The sequence below is a fragment of the Charadrius vociferus genome, unplaced genomic scaffold (assembly GCF_000708025.1).
Source record: "Charadrius vociferus isolate BGI_N301 unplaced genomic scaffold, ASM70802v2 scaffold15, whole genome shotgun sequence".
In the NCBI taxonomy this organism is placed as follows: Eukaryota; Metazoa; Chordata; class Aves; order Charadriiformes; family Charadriidae; genus Charadrius; species Charadrius vociferus.
The window spans coordinates 10,532,654-10,554,520 of NW_009650064.1; the positions used below are offsets into that span (position 1 = coordinate 10,532,654).

The 21,867-nt window shown below is 39.2% G+C and overlaps 1 protein-coding gene across 1 annotated transcript in view; it reads right to left on the minus strand.

Annotated features, from left to right (window-relative positions):
• Nucleotides 1-17,413: 17,413 nt before the first annotated feature.
• Nucleotides 17,414-21,867, minus strand: part of RALYL (RALY RNA binding protein-like) — a 119,142-nt gene continuing 114,688 nt past the window's right edge. The window contains exon 9 of the mRNA XM_009891871.1: nt 17,414-17,519. Coding sequence (XP_009890173.1) covers nt 17,502-17,519 — 18 coding nt within the window. The 3' untranslated portion in view covers nt 17,414-17,501. The remainder of the gene's footprint in view (nt 17,520-21,867) is intronic.

A 21,867-nucleotide genomic window follows, 5' to 3' on the forward strand; every position in this document is an offset into this window, starting at 1 on the left:
ACCTCTAATTGAAATCTGGCATGATGCATGCATCCCTGCTTTGACTGACCTCTGCAAAGCACTGTAGGTTGTGTCATACTTCTCATGCAGCATGAGAAGTAGGATTAAACCTAATCTATAGGAAGATAACAAAGAACTACCATATAAATGATAGCTTCTGTGGTCTAGTGAATTACCTTAAGGAAATATAGTTTTAAATTGAACTGATTTAGAACAAGATCTTTTAGTTCAATAATCTGAAATAAATGATGCAGATTTGGGAATGCTATTTTTAATTTAAAAAGCAAACACTCATGTGAAATGCTCAACATTTTCTAATTTTCCCAGTGTTTCATTGGGATATTTCCATTCTTGCTTTTAAGGTATGGAAGTATTAAAGCTATTGATAAAAATCTCTGAAACATTAATGCAAATGCTGAAAAATTATTTTTCTGCACAGAGTAAAATATTTCTGATTTTCATTAAGCTCTTTTTAATAGCCAAGTTAAACAAATAACCCTGCTGCTATCATTCATTAGCGTACTCACTGCAGCAGCTCCTTTGCAGTAAACTTACCAGATTCTCTCCACGCAGTGGTGACTTGGTTTGGGCATGTCACGGAGCAGCAAGAGCCCGGCTAGTCCACTGAAGAGGATGAGCTGGGAGCTGAGAGTGGGCACGGCATGGGCAAGGCAGTGATGAAGGCACAGCCCCACTGCTTCAGGGCAGAGTGGTGAGAGGGACAGGGTCCATCAGCAGTCCCAGGCAAGGTCAGGTATCGAGTCAAGTCTGGGGTGAGCGCAGGGATCTCCTCAGGAGAGGCAGGAGACGGGGCTGGAGGCAATGCTATGACATGATAGGTGCAAGGTCTATCCGAGAAACCTGCAAACCAGGACAGCCTGTCTCCTCCATTCCTGTGCACCTCACTAGGTGATGGTGACCACATTAAGTCAACAGCCTTAAACAAGGATATTGTGTAGCCTCAGTTCAAGAGTTCTAGAGATTGTTGCATACTTCTCTTAAGGATAATATGATTTTAAAGACTTCCTTTGAAGAAAAACTTTTAGTTATATTGAATTGTTGATAAATACAGTCCTGAAACCCAACAATAAATGATACAAAGAAGAAATCAGGCCAGAGTTTCTCGAGATCCCTTCCTTTGCCAGGGCTTGTCTATGCAGACTTGCCAATGCACAGATCATCGAGGACAGAGAAAATGTCTGACACTGATTGCTAAATTAAATGTCTCATCACTAAATAATTTTAACTTATGAAGGAATTAATAGCTTCCCTCGAAAATTCTCAGAAAATTAAATTTTTACTCAAAGAGTAAGTGCAGTAATTTGGGTATGATTTAATGCATTCTTTATACATAATAAATAGAATGGGTCACTGCAAAACTGAGTACAGAACTATACAGTTTCAACCAGAAAACTCTAATTTTCACGCTGATAATAAAAACTGTATCACATTATGCCTAGTCACAGCAGGCCAGAAGACTCTTGTGTGCACAGTTTAATAGCAATATGCAGAACAGCTAGGAAATTATCGCTAGATTAATTGTATGTGTAAGAAACCAGACTGTGGAGTGCTGTAGTGTAGCTAACATGGTCTTTCAGCTAAGCCGGAGCACGAGCTACTCTTATGCCCTTTTGTTTTCTAAAGGAGCAGGAAATGCTGGATAGGTGACCTGGCTTGTGGCATGGCTTCATCTCCTGAGTTACCAGCAGTGTATTTGTACTGCTCTGAAGCATGAGAAGTACAATGTAAACTGAAACACAATAGTATTCTCTCCCCTATTCTGTGAAGGAGTCATTACAGTACAATTTTGCTCAGTAACACTAGAAATATACAGCTGTAATGTGTCTATCTCTTCTTTATGTCTTTTAAGCCTCAACTTGCCTCTGTCTAGTTCTATTAAACAGTTTCTGATCATGTTGCACTTCAACGGTGCAGAGAGAGGTGCTAGAAATCCCCAGGTAAATAGTAATGGAATAACCTGTTTCCACATTCCCTTTGTGCTGTCAGTGTTTAGTTTTTGCACTGGAGGGGAAAAAAAAAAGTCTATGCCCTTCTTAAAAGAAGAACTATTCCTGTTTAAATACTCTTGTGAAAGTTTCCATTATCCACCAAAAGCCTAATCCCTTTCTGAATGCTATTCAAGCTCTCAGCTTTTATTATCTAACTCAGAAAGAAACAAATGACATTTTAATTATAATTCAGGGAAGCCAGCTCAGATGCTGCAGTTCTATCAAGATCCTCAGTTTTAGCCAAGAGGGACACTGTGAAAACTGAGGGCTGAGGAATAATTTTTAAAGAAATGCAAAGGCTCTGCATTTTTGTATTAGTATTTTTACTTTTTACTCAAATTATAAAGCTGGACATGGTTCAAAAACTGGTACATCCTTCTCGGAACTGATATCTCTAATGCTCTTTTAGCTGATGGCAGTCTCAACAAACTTTTGTAGTAGGTATGTGAGTATGTGAGCACGAATATATAGTGCAACAAAAGTTTAACAAAGCAATATACAAAACAAGAACAGTACAGGTCATTAATTATCAAGGTAGAACTAATATAAGAATAAGTAAGATTTTGAAAAAGCACACACAGAAGGCCAGTGTCTTGTAAAATGTCTTGTGCCTTTCTCCTACCTGCCCCTTTTTATGTTCTTCCACATGGCTGTCCCAGTGATAGCCAGAGAAATGCCCAGAGTATCACTTCATGGCAGCAAGAATGCACAAGATCTCTATAATGAATTTAACTGCTATTAAAAAAAGAAATTCATTACATTTCATTCATGACAAGTTTGTATGAGGCTTTTGACGCTATCTCCCATTACATCCTCACAGATAAGCTTAGGAAGTGTGGGTTCAATGAGTGGACAGTGAGGTGGATTGAGAACTGGCTGAATGGCAGAGCTCAGAGGGTTGTGATCAGTGGCACAGAGTCCAGTTGGAGGCCTGTAATTAGCGGTTTTCCCCAGGGGTCAGTACTGGGTCCACTCTTGTTCAACATCAACATCAATGACCTGGATGAGGGGACAGAGTATACCCTCAGCAAGTTTGCTGATGACACAGAAATGGGAGGAGTGGCTGACACACCAGAAGGCTGTGCCACCGTTCAGCGAGACCTGGACAGGCTGGAGAGTTGTGCAGAGAGGAACCTAATGAAATTCAACAAGGGCAAGTGTAGAGTACTGCACTTGGGGGAGAATAACCCCATACACTGGTACAGGTTAGGGGCTGACCTGCTGGAAAGCAGCTCAGCTGAGAAGGATGTGGGAGTTCTGCTGAACAAGTTAACCATTCCGCTTGAGCATGAGGAAAAACTTCTTTACTTTGAGGGTGGCAGAGCACTGGCACAGTCTGCCCAGAGAGGTTGTGGAGTCTCCCATGCTGGAGGCATTCAAAACCTGCCTGGACGCTGTCCTGTGCAACCTGCTGTAGGTGACCCTGCTCTGGCAGGGGGTTTGGACTAGATGATCTCCAGAGGTCCCCTCCAACCCTGACCATTCTGTGATTCTGTGTGAAGCTATAGTCACCCCCTTTGCATTATTCTGCCGCTAGGTAGACAGACGGACAAAGAAAGATATCTTTAAGGTTTGTAAAGCTCTGGTGGGGATGGATCCCACAGACCTCGTGGTAGGGATTGCCCCTGGGACTGAGCCTTTCCTTCTCTGAAAATGACTCTGTTGGCCAGTGCTGATTGCTTTTCAGCAGGTTTGCAGCTGGGTTGCAGGGCTGCTTTGTTGTAGCTTTACTGAGCAAAGTGTCTCTAACCAGAGGTGAACCTGTAATTCAAAGGCAAAAATGAAGTCTACACCACTTTTATGTTCATTTCACAGTTCACGGTGAGAAATCATTCTTATTTTTCAAGCTCCTAGAGTGCTAAGCTGCGAAAATGGGCCTTCAGTAATTTTCTTTTAATTGGGAGCCCAGCAGTACAAAGATGGCACAGGCTGGGGTATATTCTGAAATAGCCTGCTGCAGCGAGCACTGAGGCAATAATTGAGTCTAGGTGTGACTAAAGTATAGTCCATCTAATGGCAATAATAGGTGCCAAAGTCTGGCGTACTTTCATGGGTGGTAAAAGGATAATTTAACACATGCTATATCTAATTCTTTTTTCAGTGGGTAATACCAGATCAGGGTTTCAGTTCCTACTTTAGTTAACTCATAGGACTTGCCAATAACTTTGAGCTTTATTGCTGCCAACTTATTTTTTCGTAAGCTTTGTCCAACCTACTTTTTCCAGTTTCCTATGAAGAAATTCTCAGTTATATGAGCAGATTTTTGGAAACTGTGTCTGACATGAATGTGAATTATACAGTTGCAGGTTACAGTTTGAAAATGCACTCCCTCAGTCAAAACTTTTCCTTATGTTCCTCGGCCCATTTTATTGGCATCTTCCCCCTGTTATCCTATCAAAACACCACAGTTAAAATTGGAGGGCCAATTCAGGAACTTAAACATCTGCATCTATGCTGTTTTAAACGTCCTGAGTAACTGAAACACCCTCCTGGGACTGGCAGCTACAGACAGGACTATATAAGCCTTATTCCTTTGTGGAAGATCTAAAGGGGGCTTCTAAAGTTACAGTAGACACCTGTGTTTAGGCATCATAACTGCTTCCTTGGTGTCTCCGTTTTGGGATCCTAATGAGGGATGCCTGAGGAGTTACGTATATGGTATTGCCATTGACTCCAGTAGGACTCATGGACTCTTAGTACTTCTCCAAGTCAAACCATGAGAACTAAAACCACTGAAAGACCTGTGTAGTGCATAGATGCCTCAGTTCAATCTCACAGTCCTGTGCCTGCTCGCAACTGTAGTCCTGCCCATGCTACTTTGGTTCAGGAAGCAAGAAAATGCTCAGTCTGGGCCTGGGCTAAGTTGCTGTAGACTTAATAATTCTGTGATCCCTGTTCATATAGATAATGTCCACATCCTGTCTGTGTGTATGCATTGTCATGTCCGTGCATTCCCTGCTCCCCACCCCTCTTATCTTTTTGGTAGGACTATTTTGTGTATGTCTTTAGATGTTCTACTCTGGGTCCTGCATGAAACACAGATTTTTATCCACTGGCATTTTGGCAATGGGATAACCCCTCACTCTGCTTTCCAACAGCTCTACAGTCTTCCCTGAGATACTTACCTCTGTATTCTGCACCTTCAGCGAAACACTGGTTCCTTGGCGACTCCTTTCTGATCTCTCCCTCCTTGTCTTCCCTTTGCTTTTCCCTCTGCAGTGCTCTCCAGCCACTACCATTTGCTGTTTGCTTCCCTGAAGCAGATGCATAGCCTGTCTTCTTGGGAAGCATCTGCCAGTGGATCTCAGGAATATTTCTCTTCTCCCATGGGAATAGCTGGGATGAGTGTTTACCTAATCCCATTCTTGTAGCTCTGCTTTGTCCAGTAGCTCCTTAGTTAGCATAGACAACCCAGATATGGAATAGGCCGGACCAGCTCCCTTCACTGCCTCACAGACTTTGAGTCTTCAACTACCGCCTCCCTGATTCAGGGCTGCAGAGTTTTTTGAAATAGGACTTTTTGATTCTTTCCAGCTGTTCCTCTCTGCGTGAACTAAGTGCTCATTGACTATGAATGAATAGTTGTCCTGAATAGGATGAGAGAAAGCAATGTGAGTATGACTTCAGCAGCTACAGGACTCTACTGGGAAAAGAAGGTTCCTGCTTCAACAACTGATCATAGCAAGAATGTTTTTTATTTTGAGTATTCACAAAAAATTCTTATGATAAAGAATATATATTAGATGGATGTTACATGCTGATTCTGGCATGCTCCCTGTACACTTTCAGTATCTTTTTAATGTAGACTTTATGGATGTCATTTTACTATAACGTAGAATCACAGCATCATGGAATAGTTGAGGTAGGAAGGGATGTCTGGAGATCATCTTGTCCAGCTGTACGAGGTGCCACTGAGGCACATCTACACCAGTACGTGCAGGGAAAGTCTTGACCCTCCTTTGCACTGTGGATAGGCTGAAAAACCTGAGCTGGGAGCACATGTGCCGACACTAGTACCAGGAGAGTTGAGGGGCAGTGTGGAAAATGATCTACCACAAACACACACACTCCTGGAAAGCAGTGTAGGTGTACAGGTACCGCACAGTACCTCTGTGGTTATACTGCTTCTCAGCTGAAGGGTCAACAAAGGCTGCAATATTAGATTTATTAGCACAGATATTTACTAGCTTATGGGTCTCCCTGGAGCTCTCTGTTACTCTGTGTAAATGTGCTTTCAGCCACGGGTGGCGTTAAGGAACCTTTGTGGAGTGGACTGCTGCTGCTTCCTCTGCTTGAAAGGATGCATATTAAGTTCAAATTAAAGACTTTTTCCAAAAGATTAATTAAAAACAAAGGCTGTGAAGGGTAGAGTCTGATGATAAAAGATCTAAAAGATACTCTTGGTATTATAAAGGATCTTAATATTACATAAGAACAGAATAGATTAATTTTTTGCATTGCAGGCGTTAGTAGGAGGAATTCTGTATTCTAGGTTGTGCTGGTGACCAGATTGTCATAATACTTCCTTTTGGCCTTGGAATATATGAAGCAAAAAAAAAACCAAACCGTTGTTGATAAAAATAATAACAAAATCCATTAAGACTTTAGGCTGAAATCTATTTGGCAAATTTTGATTTGGAGATTTTATTTATTAAAGCATACAGTTTTGGCTAAATTACTAGAGAAAACATACAAAAATTAATAGTCCAGAGAATTTTACATTTGTTTGAATCAAAAGTATCTGCAAAGAATATGAAAGTAGAGATAGTTTTTCAGAGAGGCAGCATGCCACAGTAACGCAATCCTTGCTCAATTATAGTGATTCATGGTATCCAAACCCTATTCTTTTCAATGGCAAATGTTGACTTAATTTTATCAGCATTCCTGAAAACCAAGTCTCAATGGGATGCATTCGTAATATTATGTATTCCTATATTTGCTGTTGGATACTTTCATGGCTTTTTAATTTTTCACCTGCATTGCTATAGAGACCACTAAAATTTTATTATCATTGCTGAAGGAAATATACTCCACCACCTTAGCCTGAAGAGATTGAAAAATTTTGCTTTTGCACACTATTTGCTCCAAAACCCAGTGAACACTGTCAACTTAAAATCACCCCTGCTGGGGCATTTGCTGGGAAGTCAAATATGATTTGTGACTTAAACTGCATTACTATGCTGATTATTCACAGCAGTAAAAAATTATACCCAGCATGATGTAAAATATTTAGTTTTAGAATTCTGCCTATAAGGAAAAAGAAAGATATGATCTACTGTAATACCAAAGAGTCTTTCAGTCTGTAGAGATTTTACCAGGCCAGGATCCTGTGTAGTCCTCTAAGATTCTTGCTGTGTGTGACAAGATAAGCCTGTGAACCAGCTAAACGGCCTCTCCATGCCTTACATTCCCTGTCTATAACCAAGAAAGGATTTAACCACGTTCTTCTGTGACTGCTTGAGGTCTGCAGATGAAAAACAATCTATAAAAATGTTTTCAAAGAGGAGCGTATAATCTCTGTGTGAGTTTTAGTCCTCCAAACTTGGTGTCTTGCAAATTCGCTGAGAAAAGTGCAGGTTCACACTCCTCAAGGAGTTTGCCCTGGGCAGTGGAAATGGAAAGGGATCTTCTCCATTGGCAAGTCTGTGGGTCATGCATATGTGGGGATGCTCTTCATTCCTAGGAGGAGACCACTTCATTTCGTTTCTCTTCTCTGAAAAACCTTGTAGTTTAACAGGTGAGACAAATGGGGGATGAAGGGGTTGGGTGAAAAGCTTGATGTTGTCCCCTATAAAAAGACACCTTTGAAAAGTGCTGAGGAAGCTGCTGGAAATCTAACATCTGCTTGAGTTCTTTGTTCCCTTGAGCAGGCAACAGCAGATGTGCTCTCTTTGTAGCTCTGCACTGCATGGGGTTTCACAGAGCTTCTCTTGCACTTAAAGTCTACATCTGATAGAGTAGTCAGCAATGTCATTTGTCTACATGGCTGCCCGCATGCAATTTCATAGGCAGTGATTTTTGCCATTTTTCTTATTGCCATTATTGATTGTCTGCTGCTGTCATGTTATCTTGTGACATGTCTTGGATGCTCCAAAACCAGCGTGGAACAAATTGTTCAGAATGAGCCACATTTAAGCTGGTAGCGCTTCTGGATTACTCTTTTTCCACCTTGCTGGCCTACCACAAAAAACACTTAGAACTTGCAATTCACTTACAGATGATCCTCACATAAATGGAGAAGTATCCAAATCTGAAAGGTCACTCATCCTTGAAATCAGCACAGTTGTCAAAAAACACTTTCGTGTTCCTGAGGCACGACCTAATACACTTGCTCTCTGAAGCCTGCTACCTTAAATAATAGTGCTCAGCAAATAGGTTTGTAAAACAGCATTTCATACACTGATACATTGATTACAAATAACGTGATATGTCGTCACAAACATAGCAAATCTCCCAAGATATATGACTGAAAGTTGTCCTGTACAGAAATAAGGAAACAAATGTCCAGGCATTTATTCGCTTAGTATCACATACTGCATAAAACTTTGTCTTCCTTTGTTAGGTAGAGTTTTGACGGAGAACAGAATATAAAATACTGTCTGTTGGCCAAAATAAAAAAAACGAAGAAAAGAAAAAAACCCAACCCAAACTCATCACTTCAGACACCGATTTATATGTTTTATGCACAATTTGTGTAAAAATGTCATAAATCAGAATTTTGACTGATTAGAAATATGAGTTGTGGCATAGCTCCATTGCTGATAAGAATGTCTGTTGCATTTTGATTTGCTGTTTTTAACATCAGTGTTTTTGTAGACAAGACGATCAAGCCATATAAGGATGGTTTAAGGATAAATTAAGAAAAGAAGATAGACTTGTACCCCTGAAAGCTTTCCTATTTTTATCAATTCTATTTGTCAGTCTAAAAAGATACCTTTCTACTAAACTTGTTTCCTATTTGTGTTTCTGAAATAAAATTTCCCTTTTTGCAAATACTTTCTGAATGTTGTATTTGTTAAATGTTTACTTTTTAATAATTCCTTCCAGTTTATCATACTAGAGAGAGAAAAATGAGATTAAAAAAAAAAAAAAAAGAGATGGAATTAAGAAAATGTGCTTTAAAAGCTCAAGAATTTTCTGAAAATAAGTGTTTGTGGTCTTCCCCTACTAGTCAGAGATGGTGAACATTGCTCACCCTTTAAGGGAATGATTTAAATAACTAAAGCTGAAATAACTTTATAGAACATGAAGCCAAATTCTTTACTGGTTTAAGGCAGTGCTACCTCGTTCACCTGAGAGTTGTTTTACCCATTTTCACAATAAAAACTAGAACGAGATATAAAAGCACTTACCTATGGAAGACCGGTAATGTAAGGTAAATTGCCCATTTCCTGCTGTCAAACAATCAGCCACTCAGTAGCAGTGGTTCGAGCATGGGCTGCTGTCTGGGCTAATTTTTCTGGTGGTAGTGCCCAGCTGCCATGTTGTTATGAATACATAGCCCTTCTCCTCTCAGGACCAGTGTACATTTTCTTGGAGTTTGGCATTTAGATTGTGTCAGAATTGTAGCTGTCTTATCTACAGTTTTCCCATCAACGGAAGCCTAGATTTACAGGTAATGTAGCCACTCAAGTAAATAGACATTTACTAAATCCCTCCCCCAAATTGTGGATTAAACAAGGCCAAAATTCTGAACAGTGGGTTAGTTTTTCTGTGTGATTGGCTGCACATTGGTAAGTGTTGAATTCCTGTGAAGTTCAGCCAAAACCATCTAGAAATTTGGTGGCTTAGCCCTTGAAAGAACAGTCAGAATCATGGCATTACAGGTAAGGACGTGAAAATAAATGAATATGTGGAGCAGCTTTATTCAAACATAAAGTAAGTACAAGTGCAGCACATCCCCTCTCCATAATTTCCTCAGACATTCCCAGGTAAAACCCTTTCAATGTTCATTCAAGTTTCAGTGCCCCGTTGAAGTTGCAGCCCTGTCCTGTTGACTATCCTCTGCTCCACCACCATGTTCCACCGTGTTTCTGCTGCAGGAGCAATCCTGGCAACAGCAATATGAGTTATGACTTCTTTTTTCTCTAAATAACATGCTAAATGTTGCTGTAACTCCTCATAATGTGAGCACGGATCACAGTTTCTACTTGAGAATCCAGTTGGAGTAGACACCGAAGGTACTCATTTAATGACTGATATCAGCAGTTACCCCAGAGATGAGTTTGATTCTTATTTTCCACAACATTAGTTGTCTCTAGTTGAAGAGAAACATTTCTAATTATCCAAAGTACAAAGAAATGGAAGAATATTTTTTTTTTCTATATGTGCATAGCTACACATCATAGATATATTCTCATATAGTAATACACCACAGAGTGGTCATTCAAAGCTTTTTCTCTGTTACCTTAGGCTCTTAAATGTATGTAGCCAGGATAGTATCAGAAAGTTTTAAATGTAATCTTTATAAACATTTTAGCTTGGTTAGCTGAATTTATATGGGATGGATGGTATGGGAATTAGGTTTTCTGTTAAAATACAGTGTGAAAATTGTGGATTAATTCTGTTCACACAAGTGTGGAAGAACAATCTTTCTTTGAAAGTTTAATCAAATACTTACTGTAGTAACCGCAAAATATGTACCAATGAAAAACTTTGAGCTCTTTCTGTCTCTAATGAGTTAATAACCCCACCATCCAAAACCCCAAGACTACGTATTTCCTATAACATTCAGTGTTTTTCCTAAGCAGTTTCTTAGAGGGTTTTCTTACCAGTTTTCCAGAACTGTTTTTATGGGCATGGATTGCCTGAATAGGGCTGTAAATGCTGTACACAGGTGCCTTTACTTTCTCTCTCTCTCATCCTCATGTCCAGAATATTTAATTAGTGAGAAATACTTATAGCTACAGTACTAACTCGCCGATTTGTGCTGGTTTTACTTAGTGTGCAGAATCTTTCCTGCATCTTTAGTCATATCGTTGGCTAGACCCTCCTTTCTCTAGTAGACTATCTGCAGTCAGGTCTGTCCTTAGTTGATCGTTAAAACTGGCAGCTGCTGGCCAAAAGAAACATCTCTTCTTCTAGTTTAGAGCGTCCAACTGTCTTTAACTTCACCACACACACTATCCTTCCCCTTGTGTGGGAGCCTAACCATACAGAGGTGTTTCTTCTGATCTGCGGCTGCTGAATCTGAGTGGGTGACTTTGGTGAGCTCTTACTATGGAGAAGCCCTACAAGTTTATTTCAGGGAGGATAAAAGCCTGAAGTTATGCAGACATGGAACAAAGTTACTGTCTCAGAGTAAAGAATTTATAAGAGAAGAAAATCTTTTTAATGGTTTACTTTGGAGCCACCCTTTAGGACTCTTAAGGCAAAGAGACAGGATTCCATTACTTATGTGGAAAACTCCTCCACTCCTCTAATATTTTCACATTATTTTTATAATGATTTTTCCAACAAGTTCAAAACTCAGAAATATTTGTCTTTGTCCCTAATGGCAATGAATGAGGCTCAGAATGGCTCTTCATATGAGCAAATAAAAAATACTGGAATATAACCTTGACTACAACTTAAATGCACAAATTATGTTTTCTATACTTTGTTACTAATCATGCAAAGAGTTAAGTACTTCTCTGTTGCAAAAATATTTGTAACGTATTGCTCCTTTGACCATAAACTGTTAGATTATTTAATGCTTTATCCATCAAACACTGCAGGATGCTCTCCCTGCTTATTCTTGGCTGAATGATGCCTCATTTTCAGTAATAATTGTCCTGATGCACAGTATCATCCAACACTAAATTTAAAGTTATCAAACTGAATTCTTTTTTATGATGTTTATTACAAAAGATTTTGACAGACAAGTACAGCAAATGAAATTATCTTACTTTTTTATCCTCTTTCCTCTCAAATAAGATGTATTCTGTATTTAAATTTTCTAGACTATTGAGGATTCTTCTGAACATGGAAACTGGAACTTTCTGAAGTGCACAGAATCACAGAATCATAGAATTTTCAGAGTTGGAAGGGACCTCTAGAGATCACCTAGTCCAACTCCCCTGCTAAAGCAGGATTGCCCAGAGCACATTACTCAGGACTGCATCCAGGCGGGTCTTGAAAATCTCCAGAGAAGGGGACTCCACAACCTCCCTGGGCAGCCTGTTCCAGTGCTCTGTCACCCTAACTGAAAAGAAGTTTTTCCGTGTGTTGGAACGGAACTTCCTATGTTCCAACTTGCACCCATTGCCCATCGTCCTGTCACTGGGAACCACCGAGAAGAGTGTGGCTCCATCCTCCTTCAACCCACCCTTTAGATATTTGTAAGTAGTAATAAGGTCTCCCCTCAGCCTTCTTTTCTCCAGGCTAAAGAGTCCCAGCTCTCTCAGCCTTTCTTCATAAGGGATATGCTCCAATCCCTCAGTCATCTTGGTTGCCCTTCGCCGGACTCTCTCCATCAGTTCCCTGTCCCTCTTGAACTGGGGAGCCCAAAACTGGACACAGTATTCCAGTTGTGGCCTCACCAGTGCCGAGTAGAGGGGGAGAATGACCTCCCTCGACTTACTGGTCACACTCTTCCCTATGCAGCCCAGGATTCCATTGGGCTTTTTTTGGCAGCAAGGGCACATTGCTGGCTCATTGACAATTTACTATCTACCAGGACCCCCAAATCCTTCTCCTCAGAGCTACTTCCCAGCAGGTCCACCCCTAACCTATACCGCTGCCCAGCATTTTTCCTCCCCAGGTGCAGGACCCTGCACTTGCTTATGTTGAACCTCATTAGGTTCCTCTCTGCCTAGCTCTCCAGCCTGTCCAGGTCCCGCTGGATGGCAGTGCGGCCCTCTGGAGAGTCAGCCACCTCTCCCAGTTTGGTATCATCAGCAAACTTGCTGAGGATACACTCTGTCTCCTCATCCAGGTCATTAATGAATATATTAAACAAAATTGGACCAAGTATCGACCCCTGGGGGACACCACTGGTTACAGGCCTCCATCTAGACTTCATGCCACTGATCACAACCCTCAGAGACAACCTTCTCTACTAAAAAGGAATTAGAAATTATTTTAGTTGGTGTCATGGTTTAATCCCAGCCAGCAACTAGAACGCCACAGCTGCTTGCTCGACCCGTCCTTCCCCCGCTTCTCTACCTCCCCAAAGGGTGGGGGGAAGAGGAAAAAAAAAGAGGGGAAAGGGAGAAAAAAAGACTCATGGGTTGAGATAAAGACAATTGAATAGAAACTATAACAGAAAAATAAAAATAAAAACAATAATAACAGTAATGACATGGCTCACTCTCACCGCCTGGTGAATTGGCACAATCCTAAGCAGTGATCTCTGATTCCCACCCCCTGGCTAACCCCCATTCATACATGGAGCCTGACCTTTATGGTATGGAGTTTTTCATTAGCCATTCCATCGTTATGTCTATTCTTCTATGGGAAGCTGAAAAAAGTCTTTAAATAGTGTAAATATCACTTAGCAACCACTAAACCCAATAGGTATTATTGACATTCCTTTCACAGCAGCAATCACTAGAATGAAAATTAACTTTTTCCCAGCTGAAACCAGGAAAATTGGCTACTATTTAATCTATAGCAAGGCTCTTTCTGAATGAGGAATTGGCCCTGTATCGTGCATAGTAACACTAAGTTGTTTATAAAGTTCGCAAATTTGTGCAAAATCCAGCATAGCTGTAACAATAAGGACAACATATTTGAAAATGTGAAAAATTATGTGCCATATATAAATCACACATATTTCAAAACAGTCTTGCTTCCCAACAGTTCCAAAATAATTTAAAAACATCCTTGTATACTTTGTGGACCAATTTTCCATAGTTTGTCTGTATAGCAGTGCCTTTTGAATGGAATAAGAAACTACGAATAAAAAATGTGTTTGAATACTGAACAGAAAATTCTAACTATTATTAAAATGGGTTTCATAACCTGTATTTGTGCTACTTTAGTAATACATGAAACTTAGAAGCTTCCAAGATTAAGAAAATGCATTCCTCAAATTCAATGAAATACCCCCTCTGTCTCTCTCTCTCTCTCTCTCTCTCTCTCTCTCTCACTTTGACCCCACTGAAGAATTTCCTCTTTTTATCAAGTTTGTCACATTTTTTCTCAGTCATTTTTTTACACAGGAGTGGTCCTTAGATTTCTTAAACTGTTAAAATCATAGCAGTATTTACCACGTTTTCCTCCACCTTAGTTAAGTACTTCATACTGTGGATGCCTGCTTCTGTTGGTTCTGCTTGGAAAGTTTGTGAAGTACAGTTGTATTACAGAGCTTTAAATGATGTTTTTCCATGAGAGAAATATGTTTTTCCTGGAAAGTTTCTTAGTCACATTTTAAGAGAAGAAATTACAAAACTGAATTAGTGCATAAATCAGAGAAAATATTTATTTACAGACATGTAAAAATTATGTTACAACATTTTAAAGAAGACTGTAATGAACCACCAATCTGCTCTACATGGGCAAGCCCTGAATGTTTTAATCCTAACTTCCAGTGGCACCTACTAAAAATATGACTGCTTACAAGGTTGTAGCTATCTACATAGTTTAAATACAATGATTTTTCAGAACTAAAAATGGATCTACAGAGAAAACTAATAAGAACTGGAACAATATGTAATACAAGAGTTTACAAAAGTAAAAATATTTTTTTCTTGATCCAAACTTTAAAGCTTTTTAGTAAATATTTTCCATTCATGCAGCTGCACAGGTTTGAAACAAGTATCTGAAATACACAGACCGTATAGGTCGGTGTAGAAAATGAATCGGTTTAATTCAGGACTGTCCATAAAGGATTTTATAAGACTGTTAACTATCCAAACCAATTGATGAGATCCTTTATGTTTCCTATTCTTCCATATTGCAAGGGATGAGCAATGTTAGGAAAACCACAACTGACAAAACCCATGTAAAACAAGTATAGGTAATGATGGCAAACAACACCGAGCATACTGTGTACATGAAAAGTAGAGAACTATCAAGCTCTGTGGAAGCTACCAGCATCCTCTCTAGTGATTTGAAGCAAATATGCCATTAAGAAACCTTGCTCCTAATCGACTGCACGGCACAACAAGCTTCTGGCTTGCAAATGAAGTAGTGCCTCATGGTGTTTTTGGAGGTGTCTTTTTGTGTTCAAAATATATTCAGGACTTAAACTGTGGCATGAAACAGTGTCAACGTTATGATGGCACAATCATTTCTGTGAATCTAAGGGTAATGATTGGAAAGGATTTGTAAAAATCTAATAGAGTGTTTTCTGTGATTATTAGCACATTTGGAATGGAGGTGGTGAAGAGATGGTAGACCTAGCTGTTTCTCATACATAGTTTATTAACACCAACATCAGAACTGATCTTCTTGGATGACATTCTGCATCTTTTAAGTCAGTCAAGAGTTTATGTAATTGAAATGGGCAAAATGCCCACTGAGCTGCTAAGGTTTGAAGTACTTTTTTTTTTAACTGTCAGCCAAAGATGGAGATCCCAAAATGGCAATTATTTTTGCATTTTTACAGTTGAAAATGATCATAACCTATACTAATAGACAGAAGGTGGAGAAATATTTCAGCCTTTGATTTGGCCTAACATTCCACTTACACACAAGTAATATTTTTTGGAGCACTTTTCTGGGAGAGTCAGCCTTTGTGGATTCTGAAGCTGTGATCCTTTATGCTTAGGCATAACTACTTATACTATTCTTTCCTTAATTAAGTAGCTAGGTGCTACTCAGCACTTAAGTAAACCATCTAACTTCACAGACAATAGCTACATATAAGATACACAAACGTAATTGAGAGTGCTATGTTACATAGTCTCCTAGTGAAGTAAATTCCCACTCAGTAATAGACAATTAAATGCAAATGTATGCTCTTCTTCCAAATGTTTGAAGAACATCAGTCCTTCTTTGATGATGATCCCCATGCTGGAAACCTGATTGGAGACCTTGAGCTCCCACTTCTTCATACCCCCATTGTTTGAGGTGAACCTATCATCTCAGAAACTACCGTTTTTTTTTGTAAAAATTGAAAGTCTGATCTGTTAAAGAATCTCTCTCGTACCTTTATTTTTGTCTTGCTTTCAGCCTACAGAGAATGATTGAAAGGGAAAGGCAAGTGTTCACTTTTGTGGTGCTGGATGTTACTAAATACCCCTGGCCATGGATATCAGTGCGTGTCAGGGCTCTGTGCTGCAAACTGGCACACAGCTGGGTCTGAGTTCCGTTTGACTGTCTAAAGTACTTCTTAAATTAATGTCCCTACTGCATGGACGGCTGTATCTATTTTCCCCTGCAGTCACTTTAAAGACATATCTTTTTCTACAGGTGTATATCTCACCTAAGGATGTAGATAAATAAACACCTATTCATTTTTTCATGTCATCTGCAGTGCTAAGGAAGTCTAGCTTTGGGATGCTGAACAAGTTGGTACTTTCTTTAAAGAAGACGACCTTGTGCTCATATTATGTATGCTTTGATACCCCTAATATCTCAATAACACAAGAGAAATAATGCATTCATACTGTTTGAAAGGAAATACGATTTATTAAGAAATTCTATACTGAGATTCCCCCTACAACATCTGTAATAATTCATTATTCCAACTGCAGGCTTTTAGGAGGGCTTTAGGGGTTCAGGAGTGGAAAGACTACTGCTGCAAAATAAACCAAAAAGTAATCAGCAGGCTAGCTTGGGTTGTCAGATATTGGCAGTCTATAAGTAATTTACCTGGCCAGACAGGAGACTGACTGTCATGTACACTTTCTGCATGGTAACAACAAACTGCCTTTAGAGACTTGCAGGAACAGCTATAACAACTGTCTGGTGGATGGCATCACAGAGAGTGCTTATCTGAAGAAAGGGATTTACAGGAGGATCCAATTTACAGTTTTATCAAGGATTGCTCTCTTATTTTGACATTTTCACTTTTTAGCAGCTATTCCTATTAGTAAACATAGTTATTTCCAATGACAAACATAATAAATAAAATAATGAAAAATACCATACAATGTATTTAATTGTGATCTTGTTTGAATTAAGCTGTAAACAAAGAAGTGCAATATCACCTGACTCTAAATATGGTAAAACAGTAAAACATGCTAATCATAAAAATAGCTTTTAGAAATATACATTTGTATACAGTGTGTCCCACACCTGTTAAATATGTCCTTCATATTATTATGATACAGTACATTTGCCTTTAAGACATCAAAATTAAAAAAATAATACCAATAATTAGCCAGAGAAAAACACATTTACAATCTAAACCATAAAAATCTGACAATTGTACAGCTTAGAACATATAAGAAATGGAATTTCTAATATTTGATCAATAACGTCCATTTTAATAAGTAAGTTGAGTTTTCATACAAATTGAATCAAAGGTGTTGCTAGCCAGTAAGAAACCGCAGTTCACAATTTTCTGTGGGGAAGTTGGAGTTTCTCCTCTTGGCCTTCGGGGGGTTCACACATGACATCTCATCACTTGATCTGTAGAAACTGAGAAATGAAATGTTCGCTTTAGTATGTGGACACAGAATTTCCTCCAGTAGAACCTCAAAAGGAAGACAAGACAACTGGGGAAAAGAGGGAAGAGGACTAAGACTTGACTTTTTCATGAATCAATCAAATACTGATATATATCAGACTTAGCCACCTTAAAGCTTTGAGGGCTAAAGCCATGTACCTGCAGCAGTCCTAAGTTAGACTGCATGGCCCAAAATAACCACAGGGAACCAAGGAGCAGCTGTTGAGGCTGAAGTATACTTCCCCTCAATAATGCTCTGTGAACAACTGCTGAATAATTTCTGTTTTAGCAGCAGAAAATAGAAGAATGTATCTTAGCTGCTTTGCAGTGAAATGCTTTATTTGCATTGTAGCATTCAATCTAAATAAACTGCGTGTAGGATTCTTTGCTTTGGTCCCATTTTACTATTTATGAACCTTATTCCGGACCATTTACATTGACTGTGGGCTTTTAACAATGCTTAGTTCCCAGATTGATGGATCTTTCCTCAGTGGCTTCCCTTTTGACATAGTCTTTTTTATTGTTGTTCTTGTGTACATGTCGTAGGCTTTAATTGCATATCCTTTGTTTTCTTTCATTTTTTTTTTTACCAGCCACAGTGTGAAACAGCAAAAATCTGGTATCTGCCAGTGTTATTTTGAGGGTCATTCCTCCAGTGGAGGCTGGAGGCAGGTTGCATCTAAAAATCTCAGAGTCCTGCTATGCAACCCATTAGTGCTACCAGCTTCAGCCAGGCATTCAGTGATGGTGTATAAGACATGGAGTATAAGACATAGCAGCTCCACCTACCCACAGGAAAACTGACAACACTTTCCCAATCACATCTGTTTGGAAAAGTAACAGTAGAAAATGTTAACAGAAATAGATCCTTTCTTTTTATAAGTGAAATTTTCAACATTATTTTTTCCCTTTTGACAGGAAAAACAACTTTCAGTCAATTTCTTCTTCACTTTTATTTTGGATGTATCATTTTCTATAACTGAAACAGAAAACAGCTGACAAAACCTGGTGCACTTCTGATCAAAACCTGAAAACTTTCCAGGTGTTCTTTTCAGCCAATTTCCCCTTCCTACAGTGAGTTTTACATCTGCCTATTTCTTCCCCAGAAAAAAAAAAAAAAGGGATGATTTCTGTTAAAATTTCCATTTATTGAAAACCTGGGTTTCCAATGAAAAAGATTTTATCAAAAACATCAGAGTCTCTGCAGGACTGGCCTCCTGCCCTGTGAAGCAGCCAGACATCAGATTTCTCCTTCATTGCAAAGGGAGCACCAGATTCCTGGTTGTACTCTTCACAGGTAACCAGGATTAGGGAGAAAAGCTCATGTGAGAGATCCCAGAACTTTCTTCTTTCCGTTAAAATATCCTGAAACTATTAATCTCTACTCGCACTGAGAAAAGCCTTCATCTCCTCTATTTTTAGCTCCTGATCCCTGGACAGACTTAACTACATGAAAAAGAATTTAAAACTCTCCCCTTAAGACTGAGAGAGGCCTAATGGTTGTTAAGTAGCTATTCGTCTTACAAGAAGTAAAAAAAATCCCATCGTACATCCTATTAGCTCCAGAGAGAGTTCCCCTTTTCCAGCCTTTCCTTCACCTATGATTTGCTGTTCCATTATGCCATTACAAAAAGTGATAATTATGCAAGTAAGAAGAGAGACAGATTTTCAAGTTATTTATTGAAGCTTTTTCCCTGCCGTAAACCTTTCAAGCATTTACCTGTCACTAGCACTAAAAAGCTTCATCAGGTTACTACTGTGAAGCGTTACTGCGAACCATCTGGATCCAAGTCATCATTGCTGCTTTGCTGTCATTTAGAAACAATGATAAAAATTTACCAACCCCACCAGTCCAAAATCTTGTGTTCTTCCTTCAGTACATTGGCTTGTTATTTGTCTCTTAAGGCAAATAATCTTAAAGGCTGAGATGAAACTTTAAAATCTGAAACAGTCAGGCTTTTGTTTTCCATAGAATGACAGTAACCCAGGGCTATGATTAATCTAGTGTAATGCAATACTAATTTTATTCTATTTCTTTCCTCTGAATAGTGTGCAATTTATCAGCTGGCTTTATGTTAGTGCTGATGATATTAAAAAAAACTCATGATGACTAATGTATTTTTTAATATTTTAATTTCCTTCCCTTTATATATATAAAAAAAACATCCTGACACAACAAGGATGAACTGAATTACATTTAAGCCAGCAATATGGCTTTCATTTCATGTAGTTCTAAGAGAAAACCACTTTAGAAAGCATGATTTGAACATAATGCATTTTAAGAATTGAATAACCCAGACGAGCATATAGCCTTGGCAGCTGTAGACAATATCAAAGAAACAGTATATACTGTCCTAATTGCCATCATAATCCCTGAAAAAAGTGGGAGATAGGTTATGAAATATTTATTGGTTCATTTTCCACCTGAAATTATTTCTGTTTTTTTTTTTTTTCCCTATCTGGGTGGTTTTTTGAACACGAGCTAGTGGAAACAGTCTTTTTAGGCATAACACTGTATTTCAGTCTTCCAGAAATGCTATTGCTACTGTTATTATAGTTCCAGTATGATCCTTCTAGCATTTTTACCAGAACCAAATTATACTAGATTCAATTAATTTTAACTTTACACTATTACAATGTATATAACATTGGAAAGCCAACATTAAATATTAAACTCCTCACTAAATGAAAGTGCAGTTCTACTTAATGGGCCTCAAACTATAATCACTAAAAATGACGGAGTAAATCAGATAAAATTCAGTAAAAATCTAGAGAGTTTTCCATCTTGCCTTTTAGAGGTTTAATGGCGTTATCACTTACCTCCCCTCAAAGCCTAGATAATTCCAATCTTTACATCTGTAGATCTTTAAGAATGCCCTGCATGTAAAAGACAGTTTTTGTGGGAGAGCCTGGCCGTCAAATCACCTGCCAGGTGACCGTTTCTTCTAAGCTCTGTGCTTAGTAGTCACCAAGCATGACGCAGTAGGAATAGTTTGAATTCTGTACTTCTCCTAAAAGCCCTTTATGAGAAGACAAGCTCAATATAGGGTAAAGACCTGCAGGAACCATTCTTTTAGAACAAGGTTGGCCACCCCGATCTCCCCAGCCTCCCCAAGCAGATGGGAACTGTAACGGTGACCACTGCTTCTGTGGCAGGGGGGATGCTGCTGACTTTTCTAAACTCATTTTGATCTCTGCTAGCTGGATCCAGAGCTCAGCTTCTTCCCTGCTCTGGTTTATTTCTTCTTCCTTACAGTTCTGAAAAAGGCCAAACAGCAGTGATATGTTCCCTGTTCCCCATAAATATCTAGTTTCCTTCTCACAGGGTTTATGGGAAAAGTGTTCTTTACCATGCCTATCTTCCAAACCTAGATGTACAGGAATAAATCTTACTGTCTGAGAGCGTAAATTCAGCACATGTGCTTGGGAGGAAGTATTAGGAATGCACCATGACTAAATGCCACAAAAGATGTACATTAAGAAAATGTTTAGAGAAAAGTCCCACAGAACATGGATGTCACAGAATTTACTCTGTGGTTTACACCACAATAGTTATAAGCAATAAAAGCATCCAAGATGTTCGCCTGACAAAAAGCGTCTTTTTTTTAAACAATCAATTGCTCGGAATGGCTTTTGTGATAACATTAATCTTAGAAATTCCCAGAAAATGCAGCTAAACAGTGGATGGATAGATGATGGTGGACACATACACATGAGCTTGAAACCCAAAGCTTCAAATATCCTTCCTCTTGCTCTACAGCCCCTTTTTGCTTGCCAGGCAAACCTGTTCCCAGGACTGGACTTCTGAGTTTAGTAGCTGTAAGGGAGGCATCTGAAGCTAATTCTGACCACTGCCTAGTTTCAGGTAAAATCACATTTCTACTTCTGTCAGGCTCCTGTTGATTAGGAGTCTCGATGCCTGACACCTTCCCAGGTTGTTGCTGATGTCTGACTAGGCTTTGGCAGTGGGTTATGTGACTGCCATACATCACTTTCTGCAAAACAACTGCAAGCCCCATTAAAATGCAGTTGCTGCACTGTCCTTTCACTCACAACACTGGTCCTCATACTTGCACTGCCTCAGACTGCAATTGTAGCACAATTGTTTTGATTGCATTTCATGCTCCCTCCTATACTGTTATCTGTACAACTGGGAATAGTGAATCCACAGATGCTACTACTATGTCCTCTAGGATGGCACACTGTTTCACAGAATCACAGAATCACAGAATTTTCAGAGTTGGAAGGGACCTCTAGAGATCATCTAGTCCAACTCCCCTGCTAAAGCAGGATTGCCTAGAGCACATTACTCAGGACTGC